The sequence below is a fragment of the Muscardinus avellanarius genome (assembly GCF_963383645.1).
Source record: "Muscardinus avellanarius genome assembly, chromosome: 6".
Taxonomy (NCBI): Eukaryota; Metazoa; Chordata; class Mammalia; order Rodentia; family Gliridae; genus Muscardinus; species Muscardinus avellanarius.
The window spans coordinates 12,708,990-12,726,574 of NC_137791.1; the positions used below are offsets into that span (position 1 = coordinate 12,708,990).

The window sequence follows — 17,585 nt, forward strand, 5'->3', positions numbered from 1 at the left end:
TTCTGCTTCCAGCATGCCCTTGGGGGAAGAATCCATTTGCTCACAGACCTTTTCAACTGAATCCTTTAGTGACAGGCGTTTGCACTCCAGTTTGGGCTCGTGTTTCCCTTCCCCTAGCATCGTTACAGTTTCCACCATCCTTTCAGGGCATTCAGTTGAGCTTGTTTTGAAGCTTTTTCAGTTTGAGGATGGTGTGAAAACTCACTTGCTCAGTCCTCCATCGTTAAGTATATAGGAACGATTTCTTTAGACAGCATTTCAAGTTATTTATTTGTGGGGTTTTTTAAATGTCAATAAGATATGCATGGCAATATTTATTTTTATATCTTCATGTAAAATTAAGTAAATTATAGCATTATGAACATTTTAGAACCATGCAGAAATGCAAGTAATAAAGTAACTTACAGTCATTTTCTTCAAGCTTTAAAATGTTTTCATCTGGTGGTCTAACTACCCAAAGAACCTAGCAGGGAGGGGATTTTGTCAAGTACCAGGTCTCTTTGATACATTTTCATAAATAAACCTGGCTGTGCCTCCTTGGTCCCCATTGCTGTGATTCTCGAAGAGGTTCTGATTCCTTTTCCATTATTTAATCACTCTTCTATTTGTACTTTTTCTGTTGGAGTATTTTACACATGTGAAGGTTATTCAGTGGCATCTGTACTGGAATGTGCTTTTCGCGGGCGTTGGGAGCTGCTGTGTGGCAGCGGCTGAGAGTCAGTGGGATCTTCCTTTTGTAAACGGGTTGTCATTGGAATCACCTAGGGTAGCCAGATGGCGCTCAGCATCTAGGAAGAAGAATGTAAAGCGAAGACGTGGGATTCTCTGCTGTCGGAAACACAATGTTAAGCTAACAGGTGATGGCTCTTCCAAATAGAAAAACCCATTGATACTCAACTGGTAAATATTTTATTGTATAAGTTGTAAATATTTAAGATTAATAAATGGCCTTTTAAAGCTATTGCTTTTAATGTCTTTGCCTTTTTTCTTTGGGTACTGGGGATTGAACCCAGGTACATTCTACCTCCGAGCTACACCTCCAGCCTAATTTTTTTTTTTGGGGTGGTACTGGGGGTGGAACCCAGAGGCTTTCTACTTCTGGGCTAGACTCCCAGACCTTTTTTATATTTTATTTGGAAACAGGGTCTCACTAAGTTGCTGAGAGCCTGAGTATCTGAGGCTGGCTTCGAACCCGTACAATCCTCTTGTCTCAGCCTCCCAAGCGCGGAGATTACAAGCGTGCGCCACCATGCCTGGCTATTTTCTATTCTTTATTTTGAAAGGTCTCACTAAGTTGCAGAGAGCCTCACTGAGTAGCTGAGGCTGGCCTAGAACCATGATCATCCTATCTCAGCCTCCCAAGTGCTGGGACTGGGATTATAACCATGCGTCACATGCCCGGATTTACTTTTCATTTTTAATTTTGAAACAAGGTATTGCTAAATTGCTGAGGCTGCCTTGAGTCTGGAATCTTCCATCTCTGCCTCAAGTATGGGATTACAGGTATGCCACCACGCCTGGCTAATGTCTCTGTGTGTGTGTGTGGTATGTGTGGTACTGGGGGTGGAACCTAGGGGCTTTCTACCTCTAGGCTATTACTTCCAGACCTATTTTATATTTGGAAACAAGGTCTCACTAAGTCACTGAGAGCCTCAGTAGCTGAGGCTGGCTTTGAACCTGTGCGATCCTCCTGTCTCAGCCTCCCAAGCACAGGATTACAAGCGTGCACGCACGGGTAGACTGCATCTTCTAACACTGTACATTTATACATAGAACCGTCCTTTTCGCAGTGGACACAGGAGGTGCTTCTGCAGTGGCCCGCTGAAAGCGTCTGTGTTTTGTTCTGTGGAATCAGCACCAAGGTTGGCGTTCCCCAGTGTGGCTCATCCAAGCTGGACTGAGACCACTTTGGAGACCGAGGTTTTCGGTAGCATTGGCTATACAAAAAAATCTTGGCTACCTGGAAAGAACAGCAAGCAGGGAGGAGCATCAGCACCAAGTTATTGGTTCAAATCTTAGCATGACTGATGGTAATCCTAGGTTGTTGAAAAACAATACAGCTTAGAATATTTAATAGTAGCCGGGCATGGTCATCCCAGCGCTTGGGAGGCTGAGACGGGAGGTTCGAAGCCAGCCTTGGCTACTTAGTGAGGCTCTCGGCAACTTAGTGAAACCCTGTTTCCAAATAACGTATAGGTCTGGGAATGTAACCCAGAGATAAAGTCCCTAGGTTCCATCCCAGTACCACCAAAAAGAGAATATTTAATAGTGCAGGCACTGAATATTGTTTGCCTACCCTAAGATATACCAGCGTGAAAGAGACCGTATGACAGCCTTAAGCAGACAAATCTAGAGAAGCGTGAGAGCCACAATTGCTTATGTATAGTGTGATACTAGGATTGGATGGAACCCAGGGGCATTCTACCTCCGAGCTACACCCTCAGCCTGTTTTTCATTAAGTTGCAGAAGTAGCCGTGGCTGGCCACAATCCTGCAATCTTTCCGTCTCAGCCCCCCCAAGCACTGGGACTGCAAGCATGCCCCACCACCGCACCCGGCTGTCAAATTCATCCCGCAGAACTAAATATTGATTCTACACTTTGAAGGAAGTTCTGCAGTTTACTCTCCTCCATCTGTCTGCTCTTTTTGGTTCTGTTTTTTTCCTTTCATATCTTGTATAGTTTGATTGTCTTTAAAGGAGGAGTCTTGGTGCCTTAGGCAGCTTTGGGCTGAGACCCCGTGGCATGGCGTGGCTCTCAGCTTCCTCCTGCAATTCACTAGCTACTGTTTTACAAGACAGTAGTAATGAGCACTTCATTCACGTAAATAATGCATTAAAATGTGGACATAGGAGGAAACAAAATTTGCATTCTTGCTTGGCTCCAAGCACTTTACTGTGATCTTAGAATTACTTTTAACTAGCCAGGCATGGTGGCGCACCCTTGGGAGGCTAAGACAGGAGGATCGCAGGTTTGAGGACAATCCCAGCAAGTAGTGAGACTGAAGGTAGAATTCCCTGTTTAATCCCAGCCCTTTTTGGGGGGAATGGAACCCATACACATCCTACCTTTGAGCTACATCCCCAGCCCTATTTTCTATTTTGATATAAGGTCTGAGTTGCAGAGGGCCTCACTTAGTTGAGGCTGTCCACGAACTGCAATCCTCCCAAATGCTTTGGTTTGTAAAGAAATACCAGCCTTTGAATGAGTACTCACAACTACGGCCCTTGTTCCAAAGAATGAAAACATTAATGTAAACCGAGAGGTGCAGGCAGAGCCACGCTTTGAACGGAATGCTAAGGGAAGCATTGCTACGCCTGAGCATCTGGTCAATCTGGACTAGTCTCATTTTTTTTTTTTTTTTTTTTTGCTTTGGCTGCCAAGGCATTTGAAACCAAAGTAAGTTGGTAGCTGAATTTTAATTACTGTATAACTTTCCAGCATGTATTCTATGTGTAATTTTCTTCTGCCGCCCTATCATTTGCTTCTATATGTTTGCTATTGGCTCATTTATATTATTTGCATGCTGGGGATTGAACCTAGGGACATTCTACCTCTGAGCTACACCTCTAACCCTATTTAGTTTTTTGGTGGTACTGGGGTTCCTGGAAACCCTTCTACCTCCGGGCTACACTCCCAGACCTATTTTTATATTTTTATTTGGAAACAGGGTCTCTTAAACCAGCGTCTCCGCCTCCCAAGCATGGGGATTACAAGTGTGTGCCACCACACCCGGCCCTATTAGTTTTTAATTTGAAGACGGAGTCTCACTAAGTTGTTCAGGCTGAATTTGTTTTCTTTTGTTGTGTTGTGGTACTGGGGATTGAACCGAGGGGCAGTCTGCCTTTGAACTATGACCCCAGCCAGCTTTTATGAAACAGGGTCTAAGTTGCTGAGGCTGGCCACGAACCTGCAATCTTCCTATCTCAGTCTCCCAGGTACTGGGTTCACAAACACCACCATGCTCAGCCACATTTACTTTTTTTTTTTTTTTTTATAGTACTGAGGATGAAACCCAGGGCCATTCTTCCTCTGAGCTACACCTCCAGCCCTATTTTTTAGTATTTTTAATTTTTGAACGGGGTCTTACTGAGTTGCAAAGGGCCTAAGTAGCTGAGGCTGTCGGTGAACCATGATCCTTCGGTCTCAGCCTCCCGAATTTTGGGATTACAAGCATGTGCCACCTTTGTGTATGTGTGTGTTACTGGGGAATGAACCCAGGAAGCATACTACCTTTGAGGTACGCCCCCAGCCCTATTTTATTTTGAAACGGCCTCATTACTTGCTGAGGCTGTCAAACCTGAGCTCTTCCTGTCTCAGCCTCCCTAGTACTAGAAATACAAGTGTGTGCCACCATGCCAGGCTATCTTGCCACTTACAGACTCAGGCCTTAAGATTTAGACAACTCACAAGAATGTAGAGCTGACTAGAGCCCTGTATGTGGGGGTTTTTTTGTGGTACTTGGAATTGAACCCACTTTGCCTGGCAAAGTAGAGTTATTCCTTCCCCAAAGCGATTATGCCCTCAGTATCCTCATATAGTCAGAGAGGAGAATTAAGATCATAGGATACCCTTTATAACTCCAAGGCTAAAATTTTCTCTAGAAACTCTATCTGGTAACTGATAATTACACATGGCTTGTTTACATAAAGTGATAAAGTCAGGCTTGGCTCCTGAATGAAGCATGGAGTGTCAGAAGCAAAGCCATCTTACACTGACTGGCCTGCCCCGTCACCGTATCAGCACTCAGCAGCCACCACATCAGCGTGTGCTTCTGGTGCACTCATGTGTCCTGTTTATTCTCTATAAATAGTCCTTGGCTTTTTTTAAAAAATTGGTGTATTGTAGTCATACAGCTTAATGGGATAAATGATGGTAGAGGCAAACATGCACACATCTCCCAATTAGCCCTTAGCCAGTTCCCACCCCTTCCCCCCTCCTTCCCACGCTTAGCTCAGTGATTGCCTTTAAAGTACATCCTGTGCTTTAGTTTCCCTCCTCCCCCTCCCATTTGCTCCTCTCTAGGATCTCCAGCTTCTAGAGTTCCTGTTACCCTTTTCTCCTTAGCTTTCGCCTACTAGGGAGAGCATCTGATTTCTTACTTTTTGTGACTAATCTCACTTTGCATAATGCCCTCCAGTTTCCTCCACTTCCCTGTAAATGACATAATTGTGTTTTTCTTTATGGCTGAGTAAAATTCCATTGCATACATATCCCAGTTTTGTAATCCATTCATCTGTTAATGGAAATCTTGGCTTCTATCACTCATTTCTTTCCTTAGTGTGTCTTAGTATACCTTTTCTTCCCCCACTTTGGTGGTAACTGGGGTTCCTGGAAACCCTTCTACCTTATATTTTTATTTGTTAATAGGGTCTATTAAGTCAGCGCGGCTGGCTTCAAACCTGCGCGATCCTCTGGTCTCCGCCTCCCAAGCGCAGTGATTAGATGCGTGTACCACCACGCCCGCCTATACCTTACTCTTTCCACCCTTCATATTCAAGCGCTAACTAAGATCACTACCCACCCAGAATGGATTCCAGGACCTTCACAGGAATTTTTCTCTGCCACCTCTGACACAGACAGTAAAATAAATTTAAGTGGAAGAATTAAGTTGTCCAAAGAGATGCCATAACAGCCGCATGGGGAATGGGTACCCAGGATTACTGGAAAAGTGAAATATTGCAGTCTGCCCTACAGGCCAGGTGTCATCTTGGGAGCTGGTTAGTGGTGTACACTGTGATCCCAGCACCTGGAAGGCTGGGACTGGCTGATCCCAGCTTCACACCAATGTGGCAACTTGGGAGACTCCTCAGAATTAAAAAATGGGTTGTAGCTGAGGTGAACACCCCTGGATCCAATCCCCAAAACTACACGCACGTGCAAACACACACACACACAGACACGGCTTGGGAATGGAGAGATAAGCAAAAGCTAGATTAAGGGTATGTGTGTGTGTGAGGGGGGGGGGGGTAACTGGGGATTGAACCCAGGAGCATTTTACCTCTGAGCCACACCCCCAGCCCTAAATTTTATTCTTTATTTTGAAACAGTCAAACTAAATCACAGAAGGCCTCAGTAGTTGAGGCTGGCTGCAAACCTGTGATCCTCTGGCCTCAGCCCTCCAAGTCCTGAGATTACAAGAGTGTACCATCATGCTCAGCTTGAAGGGTCATTATTTGGGTACTGGCACATCAAGGGACTTTTACATTTGATGTTGTAGACTTTTACCTTTTCAGCGAGATGCCACTGAACTTAAAGAAACTGCAATACTGTGGAGTGATGAGATGTGCATTTTACAAAGTTCTCAGCTGGTATGTAAGAAAGATTGTGCCAGGTGCAGTGGCCCATACCTGTAATCTCTAGTTGGGAGGCTGAGACAGGAGAATCACAAGTTCAAAGCCAGCCTCAGCAACTAGGTGATACTTTGTTTCAAAAACAAAAATAAGATCATAAAAAGGGCTAGGGGAGCCAGGTGTGGGGGTGCACACTTGTAATCCCAGTACTTGGGAAGCTAGAGACTTGACTATCACAGGCTCAAGGACAACCTCGGCAAATAGCGATACTGTCATTAACCTAAAAAGACCTTATTACAAAATAAAAATAGGGCTGGTGGTGTAGCTTGGAAGTAGAATGTCCCTGGCCTCAATCCCCAGTATCCAGCCCCCCTCCCCAAAAGTGGGCGGTTTGTGGAGATATAGCAACAAGGACAGGGACAGTAGAAAAGCAAAGTACCATCAACTGAACCTGTCCATCTACACCATCATCATCATTTGCAGTACCATGGATGGAACCCAGGGGCATTCTACCTCCCAGCTACACCTCCTAATTTTTATTATTCTGAAACAGGTTCTCACTGAATTTGGAAGGGCCTAAGTAGCCAAGGCTGTGCGTGAACCACGATCCTCCTGTCTCAGCCTCCCAAATGCTGGGATTACAAGCATGCGCCACCACGCCCATCTGAACCTGGTACATTAAGTGTGAGGTAAGGCATCCAGAATGGCTCTCAGGTTTCCTCTCCCTTAATAGCGAGGGTTGTTGGTAATGTCATTTAGACGAACAGGCTTTGGAGGAGGAAACAGCCAGACCACAATAAGACGAACCCATCTAAGAGTACTGGGACAATAGACTTGGTAGTAAAAACCATATGTAGGTATAAATACGATTAACAATAATCTAAGTGAAATCCTAATAGCAAATACTTAGTAGTATCAACTGTGCGCCAGGTACTGGTTTTATTTATTTATTCTTTGGTGATACTGGGGTGGAACCCAGAGGCTTTCTACTTCCGGGCTATACTCCCAGACTCATTTTTTATACTTTATTTGGAAACAGAGTATCAGTAAGTTGCTGAGAGCCTCACTAAGTAGCTGAGGCTGGCTTTGAACCTGCGCGATCATCCTGTCTCAGCCTCCCAAGTGCGGGGATTACAAGCGTGCGCCACCACGCCCAGCCACCACTGGTTTTAAATCCTTAATGTTCTTTAATCCTTACAACTCTCAGAAGAGCCCCATAAAACCTCCTGGAAGGCCCAAGGAAAATAGGCTAAGAGGAGTTTTGCTTAGGCATCTCATGGAGATGCTTCTTTTTATTTTTTGGTGGTACTGGGATGGACCCAGGAGCATTTGACCTCTGAGCTACACCCCCAGCCCTATTTTCTATTCTTTATTTTGAAACAGGGTCTCACTGAGTTACAAAGTACTAAGTAGCTAAGGCTCTTTGTGAACCCCGATCCTTCTGTCCCAACCTCTCAAATGGTGGGATTACCAGGCCCAAATGAGGGCATGTGTGGGGGGTGGGGTACTGGGGATGGAACCTAGGGGGGTTCTACTTCTGGGTTATATTTCCATACCTATTTTATATTTTATTTGGAAACAGAGTCTCACTAAGCTGCTGAGAGCCTCACTAAATAGCTGAGGCCGATTTCAAACCTGCGCAACCCTCCTGTCTCAGCCTCCCAAGTACTGGGATTTCAAGTGTGCACCACTTGCCCAGCCCCAAATGATTATTAAGATGTCAACTTAAGTATGGGATAACATGGGGGGGAAAAAAAGTGTCTATATAACTTGAAAATGGAGTTGCTGGAGCCCTCCATGGTAACTCTTTCTACAGAATTCAGACTGCAAGCTATTAGTTGAAAAAAGGGAGACAGAAGGACGGGCTACTGACTGTTGGAACAAGGTCAGTGTGGCATGAAGGGAAAGATGCTGAGGATGAGGAAGGCCTGGCACACATGCTAGAAATGGAGCAGCCCTGCAGGCAGCTCAGGACTGCGCTCTTCACGATGGACAGTGGTCACCAGGTGAGAACAGTGGCTGAAGGCTGGAAACGTTTCTGGAAAGTGCCCTAAGGAATAAAGGGAGCGCTGATCACAGTTCCAAGGTCTGGTGAGGCTGGAAAATACGTCCTGGTGTCAAGCTATGGTTATGTGGCTTTTCTCACATATGCTGGACATTAAAAGCAAATGAAGTTACACTCATTTATAGTTTGAAGGGACTGAGGTTAAAAGCCACAGTTAAGAGAACAAGGGGGCATACCACTGATAATACTCTGATCAGTAGGTATTATGCTTCCAATTCCAGACTTTAAATAAATAAATTTATTCTAAAAGAGATCCAGAAAGTTTCTGAGGTGCGGTAGAGAATACAACACAGGAGCAAAGTACTCATATTTAGTGTCTACTTACCTTCCACAGTTGCTAAAATCTGTAAGTAACCGATTATTTTGGGGGGGGGGGGCTTGGGGGTGGAACCCAGGAGCATTCGACCTCCGAGCTACACCCCCTGCCCTATATTTTATTCTTTATTTTGAAACAGGGTCTCACTAAATTGCAGAGGGCCTAAGTAGCTGAGGATGCCCAAGAACCACAATCCTCTGGTCTCAGCCTCCTAAACACTGGGATTACAAGTGTGAACCACCACATCCAGTTTACAACTTTTTCTTTGTAGCAGGAAAAAATATTAAGATATAGAGTAATAGATCCTAGTTTTATATAAAATTAGGTAATTCAAATAATCCTTCTGAAGTTCCAGGTGTGGTGGCGCACACTTGTAATCCCAGTACTTAGGAGGCTGAGACAGGAGGATCGCATAGGTTCAAAGCCAGCCTCAGCTTAGTGAGGCTCTCAGAAACTTAGCAAGACCCTGTTTCCAAATAAAGTATAAAATAGGGCTGGGAGAGCTAGGCGTGGTGGCGCACGTTTGTTATCCCAGCATTTGGGAGGCTGAGACTGGAGGATTGTGGTTCATGGACAGCCTCAGCTACTTAGTGAGGTCCTCCGCAATTTATTGAGACGCTCTTTCAAAATAAAGAATAAAAAACAGGGCAGGAGGTGTAGTTCGGAGATCAAATGCCCTGGGTTCCATCCCCAGACCCACACACACAAAAAAAAGTCTGGGAGTATAGCCGGAGGTAGAAAAGCCCCTGGGTTCCACCCCCAGTACTACCAAAATAATAATAAAAGAATCATCATCATCATCATCATCCTTCTGGTACCTGAAGTTCTTAATTTGTAAAAGAGCTAGCATATTACTTGTTTCTTATTTTCAAAAGACCTGAATGAGAAGTGATTTGAAAGTTCCGGGTTTTTTTCTTTCTGTGGTGCAGGGGATGAAACCCAGAACAATTCCACCTCCAAGCTAAATCCCCAGCCCATTTTCTCCTTCTTCTTCTTCTGTGTGTGTGTGTGCCCGCGGGTGTGGGTGGTACTGGGCATAGAACCCAGAGGCAGTCTACATCCGAACTGCACCCTCAGTCCTATTTATTCTTTATTTAGAATATCTCATTGAGTTGCAGCCTCACTAGGTAGTAGCTGAAGCTGTCCACCACGTGATTCTCCTGTCTCAACCTCCCAAATGCTGGGATTACAAGCATGTGCCAGCACACCCAGCCCTTATTGTTTCTTTGCGGGTCTGGGGATAGAACCCAGGGGCATTCGACCTCCAAACTATACCCCCTGCCCTATTTTTTTATTCTTTATTTTTTGAAACAGGGTCTCACCCAAGTAGCTGAGGCTGTCTGTGAACCATGATCCTCTGGTCTCAGCCTCCCAAATGCTGGGACTTACAAGTGTGCACCACCATACCTGGCTCCAGCCCTATACTTTATTTTATTTTATTTATTTATTTATTGGGTGGTACTGGGGTTCCTGGAAGCCCTTCTACCTCTGGGCTACACTCCCAGACCTATTTTTTATATTTTTATTTGGAAACAGGGTCTCTTAGGCCAGCGCGGCTGACTTCGAACCTGCACGATCCTCCTGTCTCCGCCTCCCAAGTGCGGGGATTACAGGCGTGCGCCACCAGGCCCGGCCCTACACTTTATTTTAAAACAGGGTCTCACACTAAGTCATGGAAGGGCCTCACTAGGTAGCTGAGGCTGACCGAGAATCCAGATCCTCCTGTCTCAGCCTCCCAAGGACGGGATTACAAGCGTATGCCATCACACCCAGCTGATCTGAAAGTTTTCTACATGTCAATTCTTTTAAGCGTGCCCAACTAAAATACTTATGTTATGGAAAAAGACCCATGTTAATGATAAAAATCAGAACAAAGGTAGCAACATGCAGATATTTGCCAAATATAATGGGACAAAAAAGAAATAGCATTTCTTCACACAGGAGTTGGGAAAGAGAAATAGGACTTCTTTGGCTTCTTACGGAAACCATGTCTAAAAAAATATCACCAGAGACAAAAGCACAAGATAAATTTCATTTCTATATTTCAGAAAACCTACTTGAATACACTTTGAAACAAGAGTACAACAAAATAGAATATACTTCAAATGTTGAATATACAAACTATTATAGTTCAAATTTGAACACTGGTACTTTCCCTCTTAAACATCAACTAAAAAGGAAGAAAAAGTAAAAGAAAAAAGAAAGAAAACAAATGCCAGGTATTAGAGCTACCTGACAAAACTTCATGCTGCGCCTGAACTTCCAAGTGACAGGATTGCTGAGACCGACGCGTCTGCGCAGGTGCCGAGGTCCATGAGCGACGCCGGCGGCTACAGCAGGGGCCAGGGCCAACGGCTAATCGTCCACAATTAAGAAACTGACAGACTTACACTACCATAGAAAATGTTACATGTAAATCTATAACAATACTGTGCTAGGTACAAGATTTTTAAAATTTTTCTTTTAATAAAAAAGCTTTACACAAACAAGCCATTAGCTTATTTCAAGAAAGAAAACCGAAAATTAGTCTAAGGCCTTTGTTTTAAATCAGCTTAAGCTATATGATATAAAAAAACTCGCACTAGATCTTTTTTGCTATCCTCTTTCTGAAGCTTTTGGATCCATTCAATTCACATTCTATAATACCTATATTAGCAGAGTCTTCACATAGCACCAGTTAAGTGAGTACTGTGCGGACACAGTAATAATTGCTGGTATGCATATAAAATGCATCAAAAATTGCTATATGTAACAATGAGATCACCCTCCCCAACCCTCCCCACTGAAAAAGACATGGCCTCTTACAGGTGTTAGTGTTCCAAGTCTTAGTGTGGCTGGATAGTGTAGTGAGCTGCTTGGTCCCTTCTGATCCTCACTGGCGGGTTCAGCTGCTTCTACTGTAAGAGGCAGTTTTCTGTCAGCATCTCAATGTGTAGTTCATTTCCCACTGAAACATGGGACCGGTAATTTACTTCCAGTAAGTTTGATTGTTTTCTTATATGCATTAAAACGTTTTAAAGTCTTCCTTTGACTTTTCTTGATGGCTTCCCTTACCACTAGCAAGTGTGAAGTCCAGGTGTAGCCGCTCTCATTTCTCGCACGCCACAAGTCCCTCGGTTTTCATAGTTACAGGAAGGGCGATGGCTGAAGGCGCACTGACAACCACGACGTGGGTCACGGTCTTACTGCTGTCTGCGGGCTTGTCTTCCACCAGCTGCAGCGTCTTCACATCATGTTCCTGCTTTTTGGCCACTGCTTCTGATTTAACCTCTGGCCCTTTGATGACCGCACTGATAACTCGAGGAGGAGTCTGGCTAGCCGCCTGCTGAGCAGGCACTGATAGTCTCATGACAGGTGCGCCGTGGGCTATTGAAACAGGGGTAAGTGCTCTCACAGCCAGTGGGGTTCCAACAATGTTAATGCTTCCTGACCCAGTCAAATTGGACTTTGCCTGCAGTTGACACTGTGCAAGTTGTGTGGCTGGGATGGTGATAATTTTGGCAGGCTGCATGGTGATTTTGTCTCCGTTTTCAGCAGAGGCTGGCATCACAGTAGGGATTGTCTGAATAACTACCTTTGGAGAGGTCGCTGTTGTTGGACTAGTGCTGGTTATTAATGGTGCACCTGCATTAACTGACTGCACTGCCACAGTGGAAATCTTCTGGCCCAGTGACGTCATTACAACAGGTACTTGCATTGCAACACGAACTGTCCTAGTAGATTAAAAAACTGGTTATATTTGATGTTAATTTAGAAAATCAATCTTTTGTACAAAAATATAAAATATTCTGCAAAGTATAAAAAACAGCACACCCAGTTTTTATAGATAAATATGCAATCCATATGAAAATCCCATGAAACAAACATTAAAAAAAAAAAAAAAAAAAAAAAACCTGGGAGCTGGCACAGTGGTACACGCTTGTAATCCCACCCTTTGAAGGCTGAGACAGGAGGACTGCGGTTCATGGCCAGCCTCACCTACTTAGTAAGGACCTCTGCAACTCAGGGAGACCCTGTTTCAAAAAAAAAAGAATAAAAAATAGGGCTGGTGGTGTAGTTTGGAAGTAGATGCCCCTGGGTTCCATCCCCAGTACCACACACACACACACACACACACACACACACACACACACACACACAAAAAGCCCACATTAAGGTCCATTTATAGACCCATAAAAACCAATTCAGGTTAGCTAACATCTACCGTAACAACAAAAAAATAAATTTTAAATGTTGGACAATTTTCAAAGTCCTGACAGTGGGTAGAAGACTAGTAGCTACTAGTAGTACTAGTAGTAGTAGACTAGTAGGCAGTAAACAAAGGGGCATTTCATTTTTACCAAGGAACCTTTCAATAGGAAGTCAACACACTGTAACTGACAGTTTACTCACCTCGGAGCTGCTGTTGCTGACACCGATGCCGTGCTGGTAGGAGACCTAGACGAAGCATCGGGGCCAGGGGAGGTGATATTCACAACTCGAGCTACACCCTTCTCTCCTCTGGAGCAATTTATAGGAGAAGAGTTTTTCCCACCACGAACAGAAGTTGCTGCTTTCAGGAGACTTTCCGCAGACAGCGACACTCGCTCTAATGATTTTTCATCAGTAGCGGGTCCTAAATCTTCATTACAGGGTTCACTTTTATCGTCATCTATGACCACTATGTTTTTGGGCATATCCTTAAACTGATACACAAGCCTTTGTCCTTCAACTTTTGCAAGAATTCCCCTTTGGTAGTAGTATCTGTAAGGGAAATAATTGCTAAATGAATCAAATGTAATACTGCTCCCCCTCTTAAAAATAAAAAAGAAACCCTATACACAGTGAATATTAACAAATAAGTTCACTTTTTCCTTTAAGAGATGAGAAAAAAATGCTCTTTCTGCTTGGACTGCTCCAAAGGCTACCGATTTGAAGTAGGGAGTTGGAACATAGTGCTACATGCCCTATGATCTTAAGATTATAAAGTACCCAAAGCTATTTTTCTTTCTCTTTAATTTAACTGAAATACAGAATATTTTACAAACACTGATAAGAATTCTATTCTGATTTATATAGGTTATAAAAACCAATCTGATGTTAATATGAAAAAAAATCACTCACCGTACACTTATACATCTATGGAATGTGTGTCTATTGTCTACAAATGTGTTCATTAATCTTCACACCTTGTCCACTACAGTGTAAGTTTTATGAATTTCTTAAAAGTGATAAAACTTTTGAAAAAATAAGATAAATTCATTTATTTTTGTGGTATTAGGGATTGAGCCCAGAGGCATTCTACTCCCAGCTCTTTTTATTTTGAAACAGGGTCTTGCTAGATTGCTGAAGCTGGTCTCAAACCTGCAATCCTATCTCAACCTCCCAAGTACTGGGATTACAAGTGTGTGCCACCATGCCCAGCTCGACTTAACAATTTCTGTTAAGAAACAGTTCCATGATAAAAGCATACTTCCTGCAAAAACATTATTTTCCAATTATGTTAAAATTGTAGGCATGCAGAGACCAAACCCCTCATTCCCCACTTACTTTCAAATCTAAGACACTCCTCAAGATTACTTCCTGAAGTTAAGAGTAGGGATTCTGCGCTTCTCTTTAAGCTAAACAGCTAACAGACAACATAGAGACTAAGCTGTGTTTGGGAACTAACTAGCTGGTGCTTGTACCTCAGGGCCCGGCCCATTGTTTCATAGTTCATGTCTGGTTTGTTCTTGTGCTTCCCCCAAAGCTTGGAGACAGCCTTTGAATCGACAAGCTTGAAGATGCCCTTTTCCCTCTGCGTCCACTTAATATACCGAGGACATGTGTTTTTATCTTGAAGTAGATCCAAAAGAAACTCCCACAAATAGGTTGTGTTTCCTTTAAAAACAAAGCAAAAATGAGACATTAAATTCATTAACATAAAGAAATGCAAATAAGCTATACATTTTATAACAAAAATTCTAAATATTCTTACTTGCTGGGCTCTGTGTGTCTGTGTGTGTGTGTGTGTGCGTGCACACGCATGCTACTAGGGACTGAACCTAGGGGAATTCTACTTCCAAGATACATCCCCAGACCTATTTTGTTTTTTATTTGGAAACAGGGTCTCACTAAGATACTAACAGCTTAAGTTACTGAAGCTGGCTTCGTACCTGCAATCCTCCCGTCTCAGCCTCCCAAATACTGGGATTACAAGCATGTACCACCAGACCCAGCTTTGTTTTTTCATTTGAAACAGGGACTCGCTAAATTGCAGAGGGCATAAGTAACTAAGGCTGGCCATGAACCTGCGATCCTCCTGTCTCAGCCTCCCAACTACTTGCTGGTTTTTAAAGACAAATGTTTTAGTTATCATACTAAAATAATAAAAATTGCTGGGCATGGTGGCACATGCTTGTAATCCCAGCATTTGGGAGGCTGAGACTAGAGAATCGCAGTTTGCAGACAACCTCAGCTACTTAGTGAGGCCCTCCACAACTTAGTGAGACCCTGTTTCAAAATAAAGAATAAAAATCGGGGTAGGGGGTATAGCTGGGAGGTCAAATGCCCCTGGGTTTCATCCCCAGACCCACAAAAAAATAATGGTCCTGGATTTTGTACTATCAGATAATCACTGTGTCCTGAATTTTAAGTTAAGCAAAAACAAACTGTTGAGCACAAAGTTAAACAAATTCAATATAGTCAAGTTTATTATTAATTTAATTTACACAGATTTAAACTTGGTAAGTTAATGTACACCTATGTGATTTTTTTTTTTTTTTTGGCAGTACTGGAGATTGAATCCAGGGGCACTCTACCTCAAAGCTATACCCCAGCCCCCCTTTTTCTGTAATACTGGGGATGGAACCTAGAGGCATTCTATCTCAGAGTTACACCACAAGCCCTATTTTTGATTATTTTAAAACAGGGTCTCACAGGTTGTAAAGGGCCTCACTAAGTAGCTGAGGCTGGGCACGAACCGCGAGCCTTTCTCAGCCTCCCGAATGCTGGGATTACAAGCGTGCGCCACCACGCCCAGCTCCTATTCTTTATTTTGAAACAGGGTCTCACCAAGTTGCATATGGCCTCACTAATAAGTACCTGCAACTGGCTGAGACCCTGTGATCCTCCTGTCTCAGCCTTCCAAGTACGGGAATTACAAGTATGCCACCACACCCAGCCACGTATGTGTATTTCCAGCCCAAACTTTATATCAAAATTCATGAAAAGGCACTATTAACTTTATTAAAGGCAAACAACAGGTAATAATGTGCAAAATTTTGGCATTAGTTGTGTGTATTAAGTGTATGTACTTGGGATGGAACCCAGGGGCATTGTGCCTCCAAACTACACCCCCCAGCCCTATTTTTTAGCCTTTTTTATTTCTGAAACAAGGTTTCCGTGAGTTGCAAAAGGCCTCCCTAATAGCTGAGGCCGTCTGCGAACTGTGATCCTCTTGTCTCAGCCTCCCGAATGCTGAGATTACAAGCATGAGCCACCATGCCTGGCTCAGTCTTATAGAATCTTTTTGTAAGAAATATACTTTCTTTAATTCACAGAGATATGAATTCTTTTATTATATTTTAGTGGTACTGGGGATTGAACCCAGAGGCATTCTACCTCTAAGCTATACCCCAGACCTATTTTATCTTGAAACAGGGTCTCACTAAGTTGCTGAGAATCTCAGTACTTGCTGAGGCTGTCCACAAACTTGTGATCCTCCTGTCTCAGCCTCCCAAGTACTGGGATTACAAACATGCACCACCATGACCAGCTGAGATATATAATCTGAAGTGCATGTTTTGTACAGTATAAAACCCTCAACTGTTTAAGCAATTCTCTGACCATTTTCTTCTGGACTGCTAGTCAATTTAGACTTGATATCAATAAAATTTACTGCCTTTTTTTTTGGGGGGGGGGGTTCTGGAGATTGAACCAAGGAGCGCTCTATCTTTGAGAGCTACATCCCCAGTTCTCTTTATTTTGAAACAAGGTCTTGCTAAATTGTCCAGGCTGACATTGAACCTGCAATCTTCTTGTCTCAACCAATCTTCTTGTCTCAACCATACCTGGCTACTACTAAATTGTTACTTCTAAAGTTCCCAATAACAAGCCAGGAGTGGTGGTGCACGCTTGTAATCCCCGCACTTGGGAGGCTGAGACAAAAGGATCGCACGGGTTCGAAACCAGCCTCAGCTACTTTAGTGAGGCTCTCAGCAACTTAGTGAGACCCTGTTTTCAAATAAAAATAAGTCTGGGAGTACAGCCAGGACGTAGAAAAGCCCATGGATTCCACTCCCAGTACAAAATAAAATAAAATAAAATAAATAAATAAATTTCTCAATATAGAAAAAAGGGGGGGGGCTGGAAATTTAGTGGTCTTTTGCCTGGCATATGCAAAGCCCTGGTTTGATCCCCAGCACTCAAAAAAAAAAAAAAAGATAAAACATAAGATGTAAGAAATGTGAAATGATCAAAGGAAGTAAGAGAAGTAACCAAAATCTATTCCAAAATTATCAGTCTTGAAATGTTCAGTGTAAACAAACTTTATTATTACCATTATTATTTTTGATCTAACTAAATACCAGTGTTTTTGTAAAAGGTTTCCTAGAGACTTATGTTGTTATTACTGTACACTATAGATCACCTACTAAGGATGGAATAAACTTAAACATATGAATGCTAAGTTTTATCTATTATTGAATATTTGCCAGAAAATATTAATGAAAGCGACTAAATTTTCGTTATCAAGCTGGGTATGGTGACACATGCTTGTAATTCCAGTACTTAAAAAGCTGAGACAGGAAGATGGGGGTTCTCAGCCAGCCTCAGCTACTTAGGCCCTTTAGAACTTAATGAGACCCTGTTTCTTTTTTCATTCTTTTTTTTGGTGGTCCTGGGAATGAAACCCAGAGGCTTTCTACCTCCGGGCTATACTCCCAGACCTATTTT

General features: G+C 43.1%; 1 protein-coding gene across 7 annotated transcripts in view; it reads right to left on the reverse strand.

The window, feature by feature from the left end:
• Positions 1 to 11,760: 11,760 nt before the first annotated feature.
• The window catches only part of ELF2 (E74 like ETS transcription factor 2), a gene marked incomplete at both ends in the record, with an annotated part of 61,599 nt that continues 55,774 nt past the window's right edge, over positions 11,761 to 17,585 (reverse strand). For all 7 annotated transcript variants that reach the window (XM_080696974.1, XM_080696975.1, XM_080696973.1 and 4 more), the window contains 3 exons: positions 11,761 to 12,385; positions 13,065 to 13,415; positions 14,339 to 14,531. In XM_080696974.1, coding sequence (XP_080553100.1) covers positions 11,761 to 12,385; positions 13,065 to 13,415; positions 14,339 to 14,531 — 1,169 coding nt within the window. The remainder of the gene's footprint in view (positions 12,386 to 13,064; positions 13,416 to 14,338; positions 14,532 to 17,585) is intronic.